We start from the raw sequence: 22002 nt of genomic DNA on the forward strand, positions 1-22002 counted from the left end.
GTTATCTGCAGTTTCTAGCACCTATTTCTTCACTTCTGTTACATCTGTTGATTTTGTTCGGACAAGTTTCATTCTTCCAAAGGAAATAATATACTCACAACCAAAGGTAATTTATCGAAGTATATATTAAATTCAATTATTCTCTTTAGTATGCTGTTACATGTAGCAGCAAGATCACAGCTTCTTGTGATTAATACACTTCTCAAATGAAAAAAATAGATCAGTTGTCCTCAATCTACAACTTGGATAATAGTCTAAAGATTAAAGAAATCACAAGAGTGCTTCTTCATATGTACTTGTGAATGAACTGATACTTATTGATGGAGACTTCCAAATGTTGTTACTCTTCCAAAAAGCCTGCTGAAGCCAAATACAAAGTATTGAAACATTACATCAACCCACAAACCTTCTCATTCCTGCTCTTCCTATTTTTTTCTCTCCAAGACTAGAGAGAAAGTGGAGATAGCTGGTGGTGGAGATATGAATGAGTTTGGGTGTTAGGTACAGACAGCCCACTATGCCAGTATTTTAATATCATGTAAGACAGCATTATTCAGGCAATAATAGTTACTAGCAAACAAATGTATATGTACAGACAAGAACAGGTCCACTAGTAGTTATTAAATCTATCCATATGCAAACCCTGCTCTAGAGTCTGTAGTGTCTCATTTATTTTAGCCTTTCTCTAACCATCTCTTCCTGGCTGTAGATGGAATACTCACCTGGGGAAATGAGTTTAAAGTAAATTAAGTTTAAGCTCAGCTTTTACACTGTTTTGAACCTGGGAAACAGAGGTTTAAAACAAGCCACAGAAGAAAATCAAGAAGGAAAAAAACAAGCTGTGATTTAGATTGCTTGAGAACAAAGAAAAGACAAAATTTGTTTATGCAATTGCCTGATAACAATCTATAGGTTTATCAGTTTGGTTGCAAACTAAAAATGTGTCGACATTACAAAATTTTAACTTACTGGAGCACTGCCTCCTTCCACACATGACAAACTCAAATTACTTTCTCTTAGCTGGTCATCTGGCATCAGAAATTCACTCAGTTTCCAATTAGTGTACAGTTGTTTTAAGTCATAAAATTAATTTTGATTGGAGATTATTTTCACTGTACAATAATCTGCATTTTTTTTCTTTTTATGTTCACAGTCAACATTTTAACTCAGCACATCAAATATATGTACTTCCTAAATGTATATGGGGATGTTTCCAAAAGGAATTATTTATTTGATCATGTGTCAGTTGTGTTAGGAGACGTGCTCTCAGAAGGCTGAGAGCTCTTCTCCCCATCTCTAGGACTATTATCTGCTATAACAGAAACAGCTTCTCGGCACTACCAGTATGACAGGATCCTCAGGGGACATCTGCATGCTGAGACTCCCAGATGCTGTTTTGAAATTTTCACTTCATTTGGAAAACCACAAAGAAGTGTGATGTCATCAAAAAGCAAAAGTTGATGTTTAGCACAAAAGCAAATGTTGAAAGCGGTTAGACAAAGAAATCCACAAATAGTTTAGAAACTCAGACAGCTAAAGGCATAGCAATGGCAAAAGAAATACAGGAGGTTTTGAGAGACCATAGCTGAAGAAATACAGTTAAGGAAATCACTAAAAGATAAGAGATGAGTCTGAAACTTCATAATATTAGACAGACTAGCATATTACATACATTGTATTAGATAATATTAGACAAAAATTGCAAAACTTCGTCCCTGGGTTATCTGTGAGTTCACAGATATCTTTGAAAATATCTGTATTGTAATTATATCTGTAATACTTCCGACAGTAATATATTTGCAGGATTCAAAACAATTTCTGGGTTCACAGGACAACTGCTGAGGGTATGCAACTAAGTACACACTTCCAAGAGAAGAGAAAGTTCTCTTTCTCTCTTTCCCTCTTCCTCTTCTTTTCCCCCCAACTAAGTAGACTCCCTCACTTCCAAGCCCCCAATGCCAAGGAAGAGTAAAAGAAAAAAAACTTGTCAGTCAAGACAGAAATTGTTCAGTAAGTGAAGGTGAAGTGAAAGAACAGAGAAAACACAAGTAATGCAAAGGTAGTTAGTTAACACAAAACAAATCACTTTCTGCCTCAAAAGGGTATCCTGATCCAATTAACTCCTATGCAAAAAGACAGCTAACATAACTAAATCCCCCTCCTCCCCCTTACAGTTTCTGAGTACATCATATGATGTGAAGTATCTCTTTGGTTGACTGGGACCATCTACCTGGTTGTACTCCTCCTGTCCCTGGGTGCAGTCGCCTATTTATTCACTGGTTTCACAGACAAAGATAGTCAGTCCCCTGATGCTGTGCAAATACTCTGCAGCAAAACCTAAAACACTGGTGGTTATCAGATTGTACTACAGAAATGTAAAACATGGCACCCTGAAAGCATTTATGAGGAAAGTTAACTCCATCCCAGTCAGATTTAGTACAACCTCTGCTTCATATTCCACATCATTTATGTCATGGTCAAGCCACACACTATCCAATGCAACATTATAAACCATCCTTCCTTCCCTTCTCATGCTTTGACTTATGCAGAGATATCATTCCTTTAGTCTATAGGCTACTCCTGTAAAATACCCATAAAATGTGCACTGACATGGTGTGGGTTCTGTCTGATTACAGTAGCCACTCAGGACAGGAGCCCAGGCTAAAAGAATTGTATGATCCTACAGCAGACCAGCACAGTCCCTCCATGGTGTCAGAGACGGAAATGTTATCACTCATGGTTCAAACATTGTCATAAGGATTTTTGCATGTTATGGCAAAACTGCACAATGAAGCTGCACCACCAAAACCCACAGAATGAGTGTCCTGACTGAAACTCTGAACTGTGAGTTAAACTGACTAAGGTTATTCGAGATAAAAGTGACACTATTGGACTAAGCATCTCGGGCACAGCAAGTAACGGATCAGGCTGGGTCAGCATTCACAGAAGAGCCAAGCCCAGCAGATTCAGAGTGGAGGCCATAGCCCCAGGCTTACCTGTTGCCAGGTTTGCACAAACTCCCCCTCCACCAAAGGGTGGGGGAGGAGAGGTTTGGGTCCATGTGAAAACCTCTGGTCAGAGGCAGTGAACACCCATCCTCCACTGTGCAGACTAGCTCAGCTGCAGGACCCCTCACTCCAGGAAATTCACATCCACAGAACATTTACATGAGGGGCAGCTAAGGGGGTGTCAAGGCCCAGCAAAATGCCTCCCTGAAGGGTTCCCCAGACCATGCACCTGCCACCACACACCAGAGGACTGTACATGGCACAAAATATGCAACTGACCCAAAGTCTTTCAAGGGACAGTGTCAAATGCTTCCCCAGGGGAGGCACCTGGGCCTCCTGGCCCAAATGCATATTAATCCATTGAATACTATGTTTTTGGTGGGAGACCCTCACCACCAAGAAGACCAGATGATCAGTAAGACATCATTAAGATCCATGGAGGGGTGGTATGTTTCTACTTAATCTGTCTCTGTGACTCTTCCTGTCCCTCCGTTCCTCCCTTCCAAACCTTCTGCACCTTCCTACCTTCCGCACCTTCCTTCCGCACCTTCCTTCCTTCCCTCACTCCCTCTCTCCCTCCCTCCTTCCTTCCTTCCTTTGTTCCTCCCCCCTTCCTTCCTTTCTTCCTTCCTTTCTTTCTTCCTTCCTTCCCTTTCTTTCTCTTTGCCTCTTTTACTGTTAAATAAAATATGTCAATTTATTGACATATCAACATAAATTGACGTATCAACATATAATCTCATTTGATTTTAATCTCATTTCAGGGAATACTCAAACCTCAGAGTTCTTTCCATTTTATTCACATTTTATTCCATTTATTCGCTTTGCCCCTTTGTGATTAGAGCAGATTGTAATACACAGTAGAAGCATGGGGTTCAAACCCACAGGGCCAGAAGTCCACTGAATCAGTATCAGAAAGAGGAAGGGGTCTACTGCATCCCAGGAATTTGTTGGCAGCAACTGGAACAGTAGTTTTTCTGGAAGATTCCTTTTAACCACTGCCTCCCCCCTTTTTTACAGACTGCTTTACCTGCAAAGTTCCAGGACCAAAATAGGTCCACTGCCCCACTTCTCATATCCTTTTCACAGTCATGCAGGTAGAACTGTAGGATGGGATGTGTCATGGGCCCATGGTTCCCTTTCCCTTAAGCAAAGGAATTCCTGCTCATGGTAGCCAATATGCTGGCCTGCCCAAGCAAGGAGGTGAAGAGATTATCCCCATTATCTTTTGAATTTCTAGACCTTGTGTAAGAATCTTTCCACAGCTGAGATGCAGGCCCTTAGCAAGGAGAGCTTTTGAGTAAATTAATAGGACTAGCAAACTGTTCCATAAAAAGCTGGTGCCACACAGTCAGCCTAATTCAGCATTACTAGGTTGCTGTCATATGACGTCTGTGTGTTCTGTACAGACTTCTGCCATTCAGATTGTGTGCAGTTATATTGTTTGGATCTTTTGAGGCCTGATTATTGTCCATGTCACTGAAGACCACCTCCACCACCTCTAATTCTCTCAAACATTAAACATATTTCTCTGTGGCAGTCCGCACGCCTCACCAGATGATAATATCTTCCTTAACAGAGTATGTTGTCTTCATGTTCAATAGGAGTCACCTTTGCAACCTGGAGGTGGCTGACCTTCTTCCAATCCCTCTGTCAATCCCACAATCCCTAGCAAAGAATCCCAGCTTTTAGTTCCAGACTGTTAGCCCTACTATTCCACCTCTGAAGCAACCAGGTAGCAATTAGCTCATCTTGTCAGGCAAAATCTTTACACATTATCTAGCAGCTAGGTCATGGATAGGGACCAAGTTGCTTCTATCTCTTATGATTTCTGTCTCTTTCCTTTCCTATCTTTCTGTGGAACAGGCTGCCTGTTCTGATTCTTCCTCTCTCCTCATATGAGCAGGAGCTGCTTCTTCTCTTATTAACTTGATCTCTGCTTCCACTGTTTCTTCTTTACTACAAGATCAGCTATTACAGTTGAGGGTTCAGTCTCTGGTTTAGTGTCTCTGTGGCCTCAAACCAAGAGACCTTCTCAGTCTCAGACCACCACAATCCTGTTTATGGGTGTTTAGACCAGAACCTTTTGCATTTCTAAGGGCACTGGACACTGACTCTATAGGCATGGGGCAGATCCAACACAGCTATAGAAGTCACTGTGTTTCACCTTCACTCCTTCAAATGACCTATTAGTTTGATGGGTTAATGAGCCTGTTCAGATATGAAATCACAAGCTGTCAGAGCCAACAATACAATACCCCTGTGCTACTGACACCCCAGATCACCTTAGAGCATGTTCCTGTGTGGCAATCTGAAATGGCTCTTTAACTTTACGAACAATAATGGAAGTTGGGATCATAACACATCAGAATGAACAGTCTGATTAGAACCAGATTAGGCTGATGGTCAGTGTTTTGTCATAGCTCTCCCAAGCAAAGGAAACCAAAGTGATAAAAAGGAAACAAAGCAGCAAAATCTGAAAATAGTAATTAATGATTCTTGGAGGCTGTTGTACGGCTAGAAAGGAATCAAGTATCTAAATATTCCAGGACACATACAAATCAGCACCCAGAGCAAATATGTAGTTTCATGACCTGCAACAGTCTTTCAACATCTTAACTAAACATGTATTAGCAGCTACAAGTTTAGTCTAGCACAATATAATCAAATCTGTTATTATCTTGAAAGCCTTGATCCACAGGCTGAGTTCCAAAATAGACTGTTGTGGGTTACCCCAGTAGGCAGCTAAGCACACAGAGCTATTGATTCACTTCCCCCTACCCCCATCTCCTAGTAGGAGAGAGGAAGGGCAAAGGGAAAGTGAAAGCAAGAAAATTTGTGGGTCAAGATAGATGATCCCTAAGTGATGATGAAGTGGAAGAGTGAAAGAAAATACAACAAAACAGATGATGCAAAAGCTATCACCCACCACCTCCCAGGGTGACTAATGCCCAGACAGTTCTGAGCAAAATACAGCTAATCTCCCTAAACCTCCTCCTTTCCCTTTTTATTCCTGAGCATCACGTTATGTAGTATGAAATCTCTCTTTGATTAGTTCAGATCATCTGCTTTGTTGCAAGTTTGTGTCTCCAACTATTCATGCACCCTCCAATCTATTTACTGGGGGGCACAGACAGAAAAACAGAAGGCCTGTCACTGTACAAAATACTGTTCAGCAAGAGCAAAAACATTACTGTGTTATGGTCATAAATCTAAAACACAATACCCTCAGAGATGCTATACAGAAAACTAACTCCATCCCAGCCAGATCTAGCATACTAGCACAGCTAAAACCAAAAATCTAACAGATAAAACAGCTCAGCCTCAAAAGTCATCTTGAAATTGACTAGAGGAAATATTACATTACTTCACGTATCTCCGTTGTCACGGATTGTGTATTCAAACATCCATTAAAATAAACCTAAATCCCAGGGATTAGCCAAATCAAATTATATAGAACTGTAAATTAAATTTAATTGTCAAATTAAATACAGGTGACAATTTTTCCATGTTTCAAAATTGAGTTCAAATTTTGGCAGATTGCTTTTTTTACTTAGTCATTTAAATAAAGAGCTTATAATTAAATACCTGGTATTTCTTTAGTTCCCTCTTCAGCTCAAGAATTGTGATGTGATGTGGTACTGGGCTGGTCTCAGTCCCTGTGTCAGTTTCCTCAATGGTGAGAGCTTCCTTCCTTACTTTCTGTACCATAGTGATCCAGCTCTGCAACCTGTCCCGCTGACTTCTCCGTAAGCTAACATCATCATTCAAATCAACCAGAAAGGGGAAGGCTTCATCTACACAATTTCTGTAACTGAAATATTGAACCTGAAGGCGAGTGAGCTGCTCCTCAAGTGAACTGATACGGGCTTTTTCTTCATTTAAGTCGTGTAAATGCTGATTATTGGCCTGCTGGCTCTGCAAAGCTTCCCGAAGCAATCTGATTTCAAGTTCCATTTCATCAATTCGGTCTTTTTCTGGGTTGTAATTTACAACTGGTTTATTTCTAATGTTTTTGGCTCTGTTGGCATATTTGAGGGAATTTAAAGATTCATCAAAGTCCAGTGAGGATGGACTTATACATGTTATCATAACAGTCTTGGCATTTCCTCCAAGGGAGTCTTTCAGAATACGAGTGATTTTAGCATCCCTGTATGGAATATGTACACTTTTCCTTTTTGGGTCTCCAAGGGCACTGATGACATTTCCCAAGGCCAAGAGGCCACTATTGATCTGAATTGATTCTTTGAAGCGTTCACCAGTATTTCCTGTCTTTGCTACCCTCTCTGATCCTGCCAAATCCACAAAATGAAACTTTGAAGCAATCAAATCCTGTGCAACATCAGTATTTTTCTGATACTCTGCAGACTGCTTCTGACGAATACTGATGGTAAAAATGGCATGAGATCGACTAGAGTGCTCATTCTTCTGTGTTGTGCCTGTGTGACGAGCTGCATTGCCACTTTCCAGCAGGCTTATCACTTCATCTGCACATTCTACTTGGAATTCCTTAGCACCGACAATCACTTCAAACACCAACACATGTGAAAGTAAGAATAGTTTAATTCATTCTAAACTCTTCAGCAAAAGTTTACAACAATAACTATAAACATGTATTAGAGAAACATACAAGCCTGTGTTATTATGAGGTCATAGCATATAGCTATAGAAATAGAAGATACAATATGTGAAAAGCATGAAGTACAACACATCCGAAACCTGCAGATATTTAATGTATGGGTATATTGTACCATAACATTTGAAACAATATCTTAGACACAAGACACAACTCATTTATACATTACACACTACATATTACCTTTACAATTTACAGTGTAGTGCTAGCTAGAAAAAGTATGAGCAAAGCCACCTCAAAGGATATTTTCCCAGTTAAAAAAAAAAGACTAAAACTATGAAGTTTTTAGAAAAATTAGTCCCAGACTGTACTAAGAAAACTTCCTTTTTTGAATAGTGCAGATAGTTGGGCCTTTGGGACAGGTATCTGTTAGTAATCTAATAAAGTGTAATTATACTTCTATCAAGTGATCTTACTAATCATATTTTTAGTTGTATTTTTCTTTTAATGAGAGATGGAAAATGTCCTAGCACAATTTATTAAAGCTGACTCTAACTGTACTGAAGAAAAGAAATAATTTAAAATATATTGTGGGATCCTTTTACAGCAATTATATTGATACCAAAATTTGTGCTAAACTAGTGCTTTCTCCCAGCTACAGACAAAAACTCATGACAGCTTAATATAACAGTATAATAATACTACAGTAAGCACAACAATTAGAGTATAAAGAAAAAAAAGCCAAACCTAAAACAGATTAGATACTTTCAAAATAAAATACCTCTGATGTGGATTCTTCTAGCATTTTCATGAGGTGAACAGGATACCTATAGGGCAAGTGTTAATCTCGAAGCCTCTCAAAATATCTACTCTCCCTCTTCTTAATGAAGTGGTCTCTTCCACTCATTTCATTGTAAAAGGGGAGCAGATATTTATCATATTGAATTAATGATAGTAATTTTGAAGAAGCAATGGTTTAATCTTAAAATATTTATTGAAGTGAAGAATCACACACTGTTTTGTTTCTACACAGAACTTGCAGAAACAATAATTGTGTATTTACCATTTGTTCCCCTTTCTATCCATATAGTAGAACATCTATACTGCTCACAGGCATCTAAATCTCAAACTGTTTCCAAACAGCTAAACTGAGTTTATATTCTGAAACTTTAACTTTTTTTCCCCTTTTATTCATTAGTAGTGAACAAGCACTTTCAAGAGAAAGCAAGAATAATTTGGACACAAACTGAAACCCAAAACTCTAAGAGAGCTGGAATCCTACCTGTGTTTCCCTTCTCATCTTCTCGGATATGTAGTTCTTTTACAGAGGTCTCCAAATCCAACAAATCTCGAAGTTCTTCCTTGTAAACCTCTATATAGGATACCTTCACACAGAAGTTAATATTACGATGTTCAGAAATATGATGAAATAATTCCTGAATAGCCCGTGGGATTATGCCCCTTTCATCCACTGCAATTGATGCTGAAATATAAGCACAAATGTCAAAGAGACTTACAGTCATTCTGTCACATAAATTACAAAGACTGAAATTTGAGAGAAGCCTGCGATATTTAGTGCAACACACTAAGGAATCTGAAGAGCTCGTTGTTCACAAGGATTTTTGTAATTTTTTGTGTGTGTGTGTGTCAGAATTGTTTGCATCCAGTACTAGGATTCAAATCTAAGTTCTAAATTATATAATTTTATAGTCATGAAAGTTATTAAAAATATGGAATCTGCTTTAAAACTATACTCTTCAGAGTACAGATTTCTTCTTTATCCATATTCAATATGGTTAACAATGAAATCTCAAGGGTCTGAGAAACTATAAATTCTACTTATATAAAGCAAAAATATCAGTTACCTAGTGAAATAAGATTTATGACCAACATTAACAGTAATTTCCTATTTTTTCATAGGCATAGAGCACTAGTGCCAAACTCTACTTTTTTTTTTTTAATATTCAGCACAGGACAATGCTTCTGTTAATAATCTGTGTTCTTTATCTAGGGCTATGGAAGCTGTTTGCCTGTGAAACAATATCAAGAATCTTTTTTAGCAAAAAACTAATGGGTTCTTCCTATCTAACAATAATTTAGTAAATATATTCATTAAATTAAAGGTTTTACAATTACAATTGCAGAACTATGATCAGCCTTAGACTGTGACATCAAAACAACTTAGCTAGCAATGGTACTTATAGGAACATAAAATAACTACTAGTGAAGGGAATAGAAGTGAAGCTACAACAATAAGCAGTAGAGGCTTATGTTGAGGTATGAGGTTCAACAAAGCTAAGTGTGTGGTCCTGCCCTTGAGTCACAACAGTCCCCCTAAGCACAACAGGTTGGGTGGGGGCAGGATGGCTGGAAAGATGCTCAGCCAGAAAGGATCCGTGGGTGCTGGTGACAGCAGCTGAACATGATCCAGCTGTGCCCAGGTGGCCAAGAAGGCCAAGGGCATCCTGGCCTGTATCAGCAGTAGTGTGGCCAGCAGGAGCAGGGCAGTGACTGTCCCCCTGTACTCGGCACTGGTGAGGCCACACCTCGAATGATGTGTTCAGCTCTGGGCCCATCACTGTAAGAAAGACACCGAGGGGCATTGAGGAGCTGGGCCTGTTTAGGCTGGAGAAAAGCAGGCTCAGGACAGACCATATACAGACAGACACAGACAGACGTACCACCTGACAGGACGGTGTAACGGGGAGCAGGGGGGGTGTCAGTCTCCTGTCCCAGGTAAAAAGCGACAGGACAAGAAAAAATTACCTCAGGTTGCATCTGGGGAGGTTTAGATTGGATATTAGGAAAAATTTCTTCACTGGTGGTCAACTAATGGAATGGGCTTAGTTATGGACCTGGAAATGCAGGGTTAACGGTTGGACTTTATGACCTTAGGGGTCTTTTCCAACCTAAACGATTCTGGTATCCTATGATTCCAAATAAAAGGAAGACTCTATCAAGATATTTACAATACTCTATTTATATTCATATGGAAGAATTAAATCATAAATTTCTTTGATGTCACAGAAATTTCTCTCAAAAGCCCCCAAAAAAGCAAACAAAACACAAAATGAGCAAGCACACAATTAAGTGCCTAATTTTCAAGATAAGATAAATGTAGCAAAAATTTTCAAAACCACTACATTTCAGAAAAAAAATTCTAATATAAGTTGCATGTTAAAATGTGGAATGTGAAGGAACACTTAACAAATTGTATTTTCCTTAGATATTTTTGGTATAGTTTAATTTATGGAAAAGTTTTTAGAGCTTTAATCATCAAATAAATTTTGGAAGTTTGGGGTTTTTTTACTACAGGTTTTTTCCTTGTCTTTAACATTCTGCAGCATCATCTGCTATGTAATAAATATTTATAGCGATTAAAAAAAAAAACCCCAAAACCAAAAATCTTTCTGTAACCTACCAATGTGGTCACCGCCAATGGTGTAAGTCTTCCCAGAGCCAGTCTGTCCATAGGCAAACACTGTAGCATTGTATCCTTCAGTCAGAGACACTAGGAGAGGCTTAATGCAAACAGCGTACACTTCTTCTTGGGTTGAGTTTTTGCCAAATACGAAATCAAAAGTGAAGACATGGTCCTTTCCAATGACAACTTGTTTAGCATTTGGAACTAATCTGACACATGCTTGGTGGTTATGAAGTATTTCTTTGGAAAGCAGAGGCCTGACTCGGACTGCAACTTTAACTGGGATCTCCTCCATGCCAGACTCCACCCTTGTGATTACCACTCAGTATTCATAAAGTCAAGGAGAAATCTGTTACCACTGCTCTGTTCACCTCATTCACCTTAGTTGTCTGCAACTAAGAAAAAAAAGTTTTCCATGTTATATAATACATAATAAAAGAATGAATCTCCTGAAGTGGAAAGCTGAGATTTTCTAGGGAACATGTAAGCACCATTACAATCTTGAAAAGTACCTGATATAAATGCATCTCTACTAATAACTATATAATCAATTCATAAATTAATTTTGCATCTGTTAATTTCCAAGCTAGCAGACTTAAGTCTGAAAGTTGCCTGATTTCCTATTTGAATATAACACAGTCATACAAAGCAACAATATTGTAAGAGCTTCTTAATAAACACGGTTGATAAAGCACAGGCTTACAATGGATCCTCTTATTTTCCTATTCTTGCATTGATATTGCATAGGCAACACCAATCAGTCACACAAAACCTTTTTCTCCAGAAGTTGTATATACATACGTTTCAATACCCTCTTCCGCTTATCAAGCACCGAACACTTCTAACTAAACAAGCACATAGAAGTATGGTTTTAAATGTATCTATTTACTACCTGTAAAGCATTCCTCTGAATTTTATCTGAAACTTTAAGTACATATGTAATTATTTTTTAGTAATCATAATTTTAGCATCCTGGTTCTTTATACTGCCTGGTGTATACTCATTCTTACAGCATAAGCACCGCACAGTAGCACACTTGTAAATATTAAGGAATTGCCTTTTCTTACAGCTACTTTTCACTAGAATTTAAAAATCTGCATGGAATTCCACACACATCTTTTCTGTTGTTGTTGCAAATTCTGAGAAACGTTGTCATGCACGGTAAAGTTTGCTGAACTTCCTGCTCTAACACACATTGTCTTCAAGAAAGCTGTGTTACTAAACTGACAGAAATCAGCTAAGCCCCCAAAATTCAAGATTGTCAAAAACTAATAGCTTAAAACAGTGCTGTCTCACAGCTGCAAAGAGAAGAGCTTTTGAATTTCATTTTATTCCTTTTAGTTTGAGGACGTGGTTATCCACAGCTGAAATTTGAAAACAGAAAAGCCCCGTTTTATTGACTGTGCATAAGAAGTAAGCAAAGCATGAGAATGAGACAAAACTTGTATCATAAGGGTCATAGCAATCAGAAACAGATGCATAAACATACTAATAAAAACACATGGTGGTTAAAACCACATTTTGATCGATAACTGAGTTTAGTTACTTGGGTACATTATTGTTTTACCCCCTAGCTGTGCCGCTCTGAAGTGCCAACATTTGCTCCTCTCTTTTTAAAGTTATATAATACACAAACAAACAAATCAACACAAATTAACAAACCATGTCCCGGGTGTGAGAGCGAAGCCCTGTTTCCCGAGGATCTATTTGGTAAATAGAGAACGTGGGAATATGGACTATTCCCAGTACGTCAAGGCTAGAGCGATACTTGGGTGTCGACGCCCGCGGCTGCCGTCAGGCAGAGGCAGACATACTGCCAACCTTTTCGCCTGCAGCGATGCTGTGAGGGCGGCCCGGCAGATTTTCCGCGTCTGCAGCGTCTCCAAACCCGAGGAGCAGCCGGGATCTTATCACGCGTGAGTGTCGGGAGCCGCAGGGGCCGCGGAGGCCGCAGGGTGCGGCGGGCCCGGGCCGGCGGAGGGCAGCCGGCGGCGGCGGCGGGCCGGGCGCTGTTTGCGGCCCGCGCTAGGCAACGGCCGCCATGCCGGCCGCGGCCGCGCGCGCCGCGCCCCCGCGGCGGGACCGCGCGCGCTCCCGGCGCCCCTTCCGCTCTGCCCCGGTCCCGGCGCGCCGCCCGGGAGGCGCGGCGAGGCGCCGGAGCGTGTCCGGAGAGGCGCCACGGAGCTGCAAGGCTCTGGGGCACGAGTCGTGTGAGGAGCGGCCGAGGGAGCTGCGGGTGTTCACCCTGGAGGAGGCTCGAGGGGACCTTACTGCTCTCTACATCTGCCTGAGAGGAAGGAGTAGCAAGATGGCGTTCGTCTCGTCTCACAGGCAACAGTAGGTTGCCAGTAGAAAAGGAAATAGCCTCAAGCTGTGATAGGGAATGTTCAGGTCGGACATCAGAAAAAATGTCTTCTCAGAAAGGCTGATTATATATTGGAACAGGCTGCCCAGTCAGGTGTGGAATCACAGTCCCTGGAGGTGTTTAAGGAAAGACTGGATGTGGCACTCAGTGCCACGGTCTAGGTGACAAGGTGGGGTTGGGTCATAGGTTGCACTCACTCAGTACTGTGGTCTAGTAGACAAAGTCATCCTCAGTCACAGGTTGAACACGATCTCAGAGACCTTTTCGAACCTAGATGATTCTGTGGTTCCTCTCTTCCCTTCCTACCTCCCTCCCTTGCATGGACTGAGCTCCCCCCTCCCACACCTAGCAGTAAAAACACAGATATACTCCCATGGCACGTCTGTCACTGCACTGTTTATTGGACAAATGGACAGGTTACACTTCCATCTCTGAGCAGTAAAGCATCTCTCAGGCACCTGCCTCCTCTGTGCAGGTGTGAGAGGGGGACAGGTAGGAGCAGGGAGGGGCTGAGGAGCAAGGTACACCACCGGATCTGCACACACCTGGCTATACGCACAGGCAGCCACGTACACCAATATAAAGGTCAAAGAGCAGGAGTAATAAACCCTACCTTTATACAGAGTAACAAACCCAAAGGTAGAGTTAATTATTGCCCGCAATTAATTCCAATTAATAATTAATTAATAATGGATTGCTGTTAATTCCAGTCAGGGCAAGCAAATGATTAAAAGAAAAGGGAATAAAACAATGGGGGAAAAAAAAGGCACGTTGTGACTAAATCAGCAGGAAACAAGCATTTGATTTAACAGTTCCAAATTACTGCATGACAAATCACCATATGAAAAGCAAAACTGCAGTTCAAAAGATAAGGCAGCAATAAAAGCGCTGTTGGAGTGGACTTAATAATATATACACCGTACTCGGTGGAATGGGATATCTTTCATATCCTCCCTGTGATCCCTGGCATAGTCCCAAAGATAATAATCGAGTAAAACCGCATTGATCTTATCATGCATGTCCTGACCCTTCTTCTGATAGAGCTCCTGCAGGTGCTTACAAATCAATGCACAACACCAAATAGAACAGCCACGGATCTCCACCTCTTCTTTGTCTCCAGATTGGAAAAGTTTTCCTGCAGACACAAGAGACAGCAATCCATTTACAATCAACAGACAGAAGGCCAAGGACTGCCTGAATTTGGTATTTTTTCCCATTCACATTTATTCTGTTGTAGGATTCCCATTCTCATGGCTTACCCTGCAACACTTAACAATGTTGCTACACATTTTCTATAGTTACTTTAATTTTACCATGTTGCCCTTAGAAGCTTCACTACCATTCAATTCAAAACATTCTGTATCCTAAAGAACTGCTTTAGGAGCAGGATGTACTGCAAATCATATGATCATTTCTTTGTTTGTAGAGATAAAAAAGATAGTCTTTTATTATAGTATACTTTTTAGTATATAATTATTATACTTCATAGTATATTTTCTGCCAGGATGACTGAAGTCTAAGATTTTAATACTAAAAACAAACAGTCCCCCAAAAGAACTGAATGTAAAGAAAAAAAAGTGGAATTATTTAAATGGGAATGTTCTCATTAGGATTCATGAAAGGACAAAATGTCTATGACGTCTGTTTAATATATAGATATGCATAAAGCCATAAACACACACAGAGCCATTCTTTTAAAATTCATGGGCAACTGCATTAATCTGTTTATCTTCCTGAGTATTTCTGAAATTCCATAAGAGCAACTCTACATCTAAATATAGTCATTTTACAAAAGAGATTGGCTTATTTTTATTCATCAAAATTCATGGTTAGTAAGCATTGGGAAGATGAAACCATGCTTTAAAAATGAGATCCTAGTCATATGCAATTAATTTCATTTAAAGCAATATTTTTTAATATATGCTTATAATATTACTTTACTTATTAACTATTTACTTGATATTAGCAAGGACAGAACAAACCTTCACGTAGTTTCTTCATTAATTCTTCAGAATACTTCATTGCTTTTAAGTGAACAAGAACTTGTGGAATTCTGTAGTCAGCAAATATTGTCAGACTGGAAATATCATCAAAAGAGCCATCTCCTTTGCCTTCTAAAACACTCCATGTATCAGCCACAAGTATTTGTGCCCGCTTGTAGAAAGAAACCTTCTTTTTCTGAAGAAAGAAATTTACTGATTATTTAAGTGCCTGATCAATAAATACAGCAAATAACACATTAAGCATATCACATTTTTAAGCAAACATTAGTTAACTAGAACAGAATAAAACTACAATACTCATAATTATCTTAAAATCTAAACAATATCAAACATGGATTATGTGGAATGCTCATAAATAAACTGAAATAAAAGAATAACATAATAAAAGTTATTGCAGCAAATAAAATTTTTTCAGAATATGCCTGGATCTCAGAACACATTCATAGTTGTTTACTGCAACTTGGCAAACACTGTAGTTGAACGTCCAGCAACATTAATTTTCAGAAACTCTACAGTACATCCAAATTTTTAATTTGGCAAGAGAATCATAACAGGCATGTATTGTACTAGACAATTAAAACATTCTGTTAATCCATTTATCTGTACTGCTAAAGAAATAGAATTCTGGTGAAAACTTTAATGAATGCTCCTCTTTGTTTACTGCCAAGATGCTGTAACTATTCCTGGCAACAAATTACATTTTTTGTCCTTGAATAATATTCCCCCAAACCACTAAGAAGTTCAACTACATTTCAAAGAACAACTTCTGCAAACATCCTCAAAACTCCTGCCTTCCCTGTGCATCATTCTATACTTGATACAGATGCACAGACTTACTTCTGAACATACGTGATTTTGTATGTTAAATAACAAAGCATCACGTTAAACAACACATAAGAACTGGTAACAAGAAGTAAATAATTAACAGCCTAAATTTTATCATACTACTTTCTCAAAGCAAGGGCGTCATTCTTTCATAGCATTAAGAATTTTCCGGTAGTAAAGAACTGATTTATCTCCAGCACCACACCATTTCACAAGAGCAGAGGAAGGCAGAATTAGAATGGAACTTTTCATTTCATGCTGCAGTTTAACTAGGAAGAAAAATATTGTCTGGGACTCATCACTGAGCAGATAAATTTATAATTTCATTGTTTCAATTGTTAACTTTTATGTTGCACAGAACTTATTAAGTTTATACAAAAATCTCGATATGAAAAAGACTACAAAGCATTTTGAGTAAATTTTCTTACTATTTATCAGAAAGCAAGGGAAGCACTGGGTGGATACTACATGTCAAAGAGGAAGAACTTTTTACTGTGCAAGTGACTGCACTGGCACAGGTTGTCTAGAGAGGTTGTGGAGTCTCCCTCATGGAATATACTCAAGAACTGTCTGGACCTAGTCCGGTGCTGTGTGCTCTGGGATGACCCTGCTCGAGCAGGGAGATTGGACCCTCTTATGGTATGGCCCCCTAAACCCTTACCCAGTCTCTGACTCTGTCTGTGAAAGACAGTAAAGATAGTACAATTTACCAAAAAAATGGAACTTTTTTCAACATGGCAATACAACTATACTTCTTTTATCTTTTTTTCTGCAACACCTTGCCTTTTCCAGGAAACAGTACCATACACAGGAATATTTGCATCTTCTCTGCAGTACAATATGCTAATATTAAGGAATATATCTAATTGCAACCTACTGACATTAAAAGAAAGGAGGAGTATTGTGTTGGCAAATGGCAAAATGTGATAACACAGCCATTAAAAAAAAACAGCAAAGAATAGGATCATGAGAATTTTACAACCTCAGTCCCAGGCGATGGATTGTAAGTAAAAGATTGTGAAATACAAAGTTATGTTTCGTGTCAGGGAAATGAAGAAAATCTGTGTAATCATAGTGATGGAACACAGCCATGGGACAGTTATAAAGATGAGTTCTAATAAACAGCTGAGAAAAGCATGGAAGGAAGTTTTTGAATAAATCTTTTGCTTGCAATTATCTATTATAAGTCTCAAGCTATTCTGCAATTAGTGTCCTTTAATTATAACTTTAGAAGCTTGCTTTGTATTAAAGAATTTTAAACTGTAGTTTTAGAGTGCAAAAAGGTTTTCTTTTAGACAAAAGAAGGAAAAAGGAGGGTGCTCAGGCCTCACACAAGGTGGGAAAACATCCTGGACATGAAGATATGACTTCAGCTCACTGATTTATGACTCCTGGAGAGGGAAACGGGACATCAGCCTTGGAGATTGATGGACTTGAAAATAGAGATGGGACCCCCACATCTGGAAGCCAGATCCCACCACCTGGAAAAACATATCCTGGAAGTACATCCTGGAGTATTGAAATATCAGAATAGATCACAATGGTCCATAGAATTATACAGGACAATCTATAGATTTATGGCTGTTAGGTATTGAATTGTGACGTTAAAACTAGAAATGGAAACTGCTGAGAAAGCTTATGAATATGTATAAAATACCATCAAAACCAGCAATGGGTGTGCAGTTGGAAGGGAAAACCCCTACCACTGTACCCAGCGCTGCCTCTTTGCTCACACTTTACCATGTTAATTAATTAATTATTAAATTGCTGCTTGATATATTGGCCGTGTCAAGCGTCTTATTTTTAACAAGATGAATACATGCAATATATAGGAAGATCCAAAAGGACTCCACTAAGTCTCTGTCAGAACACAAAACCCCTGATATTTGAGTACAATATAATCTAAAACTTCAATTTCTGTTGGGAATCAAATGCAGCACAGCATCTAAATATGAATTATCCACCAAGGAAAAAAAAAGTTTTGGAGATTTTGATCTTGGTTTGCATTTTCTTTTTCAGAAAAACTAACACTGGCAATTTCTGTGATTACATGTGTAATTATCATTTTGTCTATGTATTCGGAAAAACATACAGTCAAATAATTGTGCCTTAGAAGGTCAGCTGTAGCAATCTGTGACAATATGATTCTAATGTAGGACTTATATATATTCCTCCTTTGGAGAGTTACTGAAAAGCACTGTTTTGCAGTTGGATATTTCACCATCTTTCCAGTTCCCTCCTAACCCTTTAGAAGTCTTACTTGTGAGAGCTCAACCTGCCGCCATAAAAATAATGTGATTCATGTCACCACCTTCAAAATACACATCTTGCTTAGTGAAAGCAGAAAAAAAGCTTCCATATTCATGCAACAGGCTTTATTACTAAGTCAGTGCTTACGGTCTTGGATCATTTTTGCAACACCTTTTCATTCTGTAGTCTGCTGCTGGTTTTAAGGAGGCTTGCTTTATAAAGCACTCATCATCATCTCATGAAAGATAAAACGTCAATGAGTACAGTCACTATAAAGATAAGAAAATATCACTTTACTTTGAAAATATTCCCTTTTTGATCATAAAAATTGTCAAAGTATTACTTTATAGGTTAAAAAAAACCCCAAATAAATAAAACCAGTAGCTTGAAAGATTAATTCAAAAGAACCTCTGAATTTTTTTGTGAATATATTTGCTTCACAGCAGGAGACAAAGGACAATAAACACCTCCTACTCAAGGGCAATAAATGCAATAAGTTCAAAGCTTCAGTGACTGGTATTCCAAGAAGTTGAAAAGACTGCACAGACTAGTAGTATAGGCTGTACTTTCACTAACATAAAGTCTTATGGATTTAAGGATGTAACAGCTGAGTACTAGTGCACATGCAACTGAGCACAAGAGCTGCTACATAAGGCACAGGTGGTAAATGAAAATCATGCCTGTACAGCTGAAAACAGAGACAAAAAAACCCCAGATGATCATTGTTTAATTCTTATCAGTTTCTTCCAGTAAAAGCTTCAGTATACTGTCAACGTTTGTTAAAGTGTGGGTTACTTCTAATCTGTAGCCATTTGAGTAATGCCTGTTGAATCAACAGCTATTAAAGGGTGGAGTCCCAGTAGCTGTGCATTAATGCTATCAGAGTTTCACTTCCCTCATTAGCAGCAGAGAGCCTCAAGGTAAAAGAAAAAGAAGATGGCAGGAGGAGGTTTGTCAGCAATTCAAGGGAAGCAAAACAAAAAGGAAAAAGGATTCCCATTTTACAGACAGGGATTATCTCAAATACTATGCATTTTTAAGGATTACAAAGGAGGTGTGATCTAATTGGGAACTCAGAGTAGACCAAGTGATGAAGAGACAGCTCATGAAAAAAAAGTACTCCTCTGGTGGGAAAAAGAAAGTGACTCTCGTCCTGACTAGCTGTGGACTATCAAGAGTCTTCTATTGTTACTAAATAGCAGGATTTTTTTTTCAGAGCTTTAAAATTAGGTTACCTCAAATACAGCTTCATCTCTGTAGGAAGGAAAATTTTCCAGTACGAGATGTAGCAGTTTCTGAGCACTCTTCTCACTCATTTTAACACAGGTGAGGAAAGACCCGCCAAACTTCTCTAACAGAATTATTCCACTTTCGTTCAGCACCCGATGTCTTTCTTCAATCAAAGGCAAAGGCACTTCTGTGTCAGAGCGAAACACGTGCCTAACTTGGTCAAGCGTCATGGTGGCAAAATAGGATGCACTGGTGATAGGTATTCCTTGAGAAAAGTGAAAATAAGGTATTTAGGCTATCACATCACATAACATACAGACCTAATACAGTGGAATGCTAAAGGAAAGCACTTCTATAGGAAGATGTAACAACCCACCTTTGTTTTCAGCGATAACCGCATCCACAGAGCTGCTCACAACTAAATTTTTGCGTGCATACAATGTTTTTCTCTACAGCAAGTTTCCAACATACAATCATGGAACCGTTGTTACTTTTTGTATGTCGTTTTCCCCAACTGCTCAGTCTTTGTATTTTAAGTGTGACGTTTATATAGCACACTGGCAAATACAGTCAGTATATAACTAGTTTAGTCAGAATAGGCCTGTTTTCCCATGGATCCTAATCATGCTGTGCATTCACAAAGTGCCTTAATGCAAATTTACAAATGCTAATTTAATTTACAAATAACTATGCAGAAAATTAACTAAAACTTTAATGTATACCTACTAACAGTTGGGGGATTTTTTTCTGAGAACAGCAGAAAGAGTGAGTGCTAAAGTACTGGGTTTAAACACGAAACTTTAAAATACTAGTTTAAAAGACTGGTTTGAGGGGCATATACCCATATGTATTTTCAGACTTACTTCAGACGCTCTGGTATCTGATTAGTCAAGAGGATTCTTGCTTTGTGACTCATTTTTTTTATTTGCCATGGAAATATGCAACTTATCTTAAGAATACATGTGAAATAACCCAAGTCACGAACAGCTGACTACTGGCAATCCTTAAAGTCTTTCGAATGAAAGAGATAATCCAGTTGGAGGCACGAGATAGGTAGCTTCAGTACAAGGCTATTTTGAAAGCACTACCAGTTCCCTTCCCCGAGCTCTAAGGGACGCCTGCACATATACAGCTACTGACACCGGGAGCAGCAGTTCCCACTTGCAAGGCGCCGCCTTTATTTAATGCGCGACGCTCGCCTCCGACGGCCCTCGCCCGCAGCCCCGGCCCGACCCCGCTTCCCCGGCGCTCACTGACCGTCGTCCAGGGCCCTGTTGACGGCGGCACACAGCGACCAGAAGCCGCTGTAAGTTTTATTCTTGTACTTCACAAGGTACTTGCGATCCTCCTGCTCGGACCAGAAGGAGAAGTTGAGGGTGTCCACCAGGAACACCCAGTCTACAGCCGCCTTGTCGGCAGCCCGGGGGTTCAGCTCGTGGAGGCTTTTCCACCCCGCCAGCCCGAACTCCGCCGCCGAGGCTTTGTCGAACAGGCTCTCCGCCACCCGCCGCGCCCCCTCCTCGTCCACGGAGACATCTTTGCTGTGCTCGGCTATGAACTTGGCGGACTCCAGGGGGGACGGGAACACCTCCATGCTTGGCAGGAAACACGCACGCTGCCGAGGCCGAGCTCCGCCGCGCTTCCCGCCGGGCGCGCAAGGGAAATAGCCCAGGCTGCCCGCCCCGCCCCGCGGCGCTGTCGCTGCGCGCAGGCGCGGGGGCCGGGCGGCGGCGGCGGCGCGCAGCCCTCAGGCTCGGGCAGCGCCGGGGCCGGCACGTTCGGACTGCGGCACCCCGCAAATGCCGCCGGGCTGCAGCAGGGCGCAGGCTCACCTTCGCGGCAGCGGAGCTTTCCAGAAGATCCCCGTCATTGAGAGGGGGACAAAAAAACAACAAAAACACGCGTGTTCAGTTGCTGAGCTCTTTTCCCCAGTCAAAACAGAAAAGAACCAAACGAAAGACTGTCAAAACCGCTTTTGTATACATACTGAACGTGGAAGCACAGAGAGAAATTCAGATCCAGCACTTGTTTTAGTTCACTTTCATTTTGCCCAAAACCTTAGCCACGACTGCAGACTTCTCTAATTTAGGTACTCTTTGAACAAAGACAGCTGCCTTCCAACCGACTTGAGAGCGATGGCACTCTTCTACAGAATGCACTACCCCTCAGCCAAGGGAGCCAGCCTTGTGCATGTTTCAGGTCCCATGCCATTTTAAAGAGCAGCTCCATTAAAAAGGCCAAGCTCATGTGCCACAAATCAAAGGGGGGATGGGATGTAACAAACCAACCAACCACCACCACAAAAAAAAGAATAAACACTT

General features: G+C 40.1%; 2 protein-coding genes across 4 annotated transcripts in view; both read right to left on the reverse strand.

Moving 5' to 3' along the window:
• Positions 1–13079, reverse strand: part of KIF27 (kinesin family member 27) — a 40469-nt gene extending 27390 nt beyond the window's left edge. For all 3 annotated transcript variants that reach the window (XM_063421837.1, XM_063421838.1, XM_063421836.1), the window contains exons 1-4: positions 12830–13079; positions 11006–11403; positions 8867–9067; positions 6597–7534 (exon numbers count right to left, since the gene is read on the reverse strand). In XM_063421837.1, coding sequence (XP_063277907.1) covers positions 6597–7534; positions 8867–9067; positions 11006–11303 — 1437 coding nt within the window. In that variant the 5' untranslated portion in view covers positions 11304–11403; positions 12830–13079. The remainder of the gene's footprint in view (positions 1–6596; positions 7535–8866; positions 9068–11005; positions 11404–12829) is intronic.
• Positions 13080–13747: 668 nt separating this feature from the next.
• QNG1 (Q-nucleotide N-glycosylase 1) lies at positions 13748–21364 on the reverse strand. The gene is made up of 4 exons (XM_063423886.1): positions 20939–21364; positions 19687–19946; positions 15356–15551; positions 13748–14508 (listed from the first exon to the last, which is right to left on the reverse strand). Exons 1-4 carry the CDS (start codon positions 21273–21275, stop codon positions 14276–14278), a joined length of 1026 nt encoding a protein of 341 aa, XP_063279956.1. The 5' UTR covers positions 21276–21364; the 3' UTR covers positions 13748–14275.
• Between the last annotated feature and the right edge of the window lie 638 nt (positions 21365–22002).

The sequence above is a fragment of the Prinia subflava genome, chromosome Z, assembly GCF_021018805.1.
Source record: "Prinia subflava isolate CZ2003 ecotype Zambia chromosome Z, Cam_Psub_1.2, whole genome shotgun sequence".
Classification (NCBI taxonomy): Eukaryota; Metazoa; Chordata; class Aves; order Passeriformes; family Cisticolidae; genus Prinia; species Prinia subflava.

Coding starts and splice junctions, on each gene's coding strand:
- QNG1 (XM_063423886.1), bottom strand. CDS start 21,275: ATGGAGGTGTTCCCGTCCCCCCTGGAGTCCGCCAAGTTCATAGCCGAG. Junction 15,552..19,686: donor GAGATGAAGCTGTATTTGAG/GTAACCTAATTT, acceptor TTCTTTCTTCAG/AAAAAGAAGGTTTCTTTCTA. Junction 14,509..15,355: donor AATGAAGAAACTACGTGAAG/GTTTGTTCTGTC, acceptor TTGTGTCTGCAG/GAAAACTTTTCCAATCTGGA.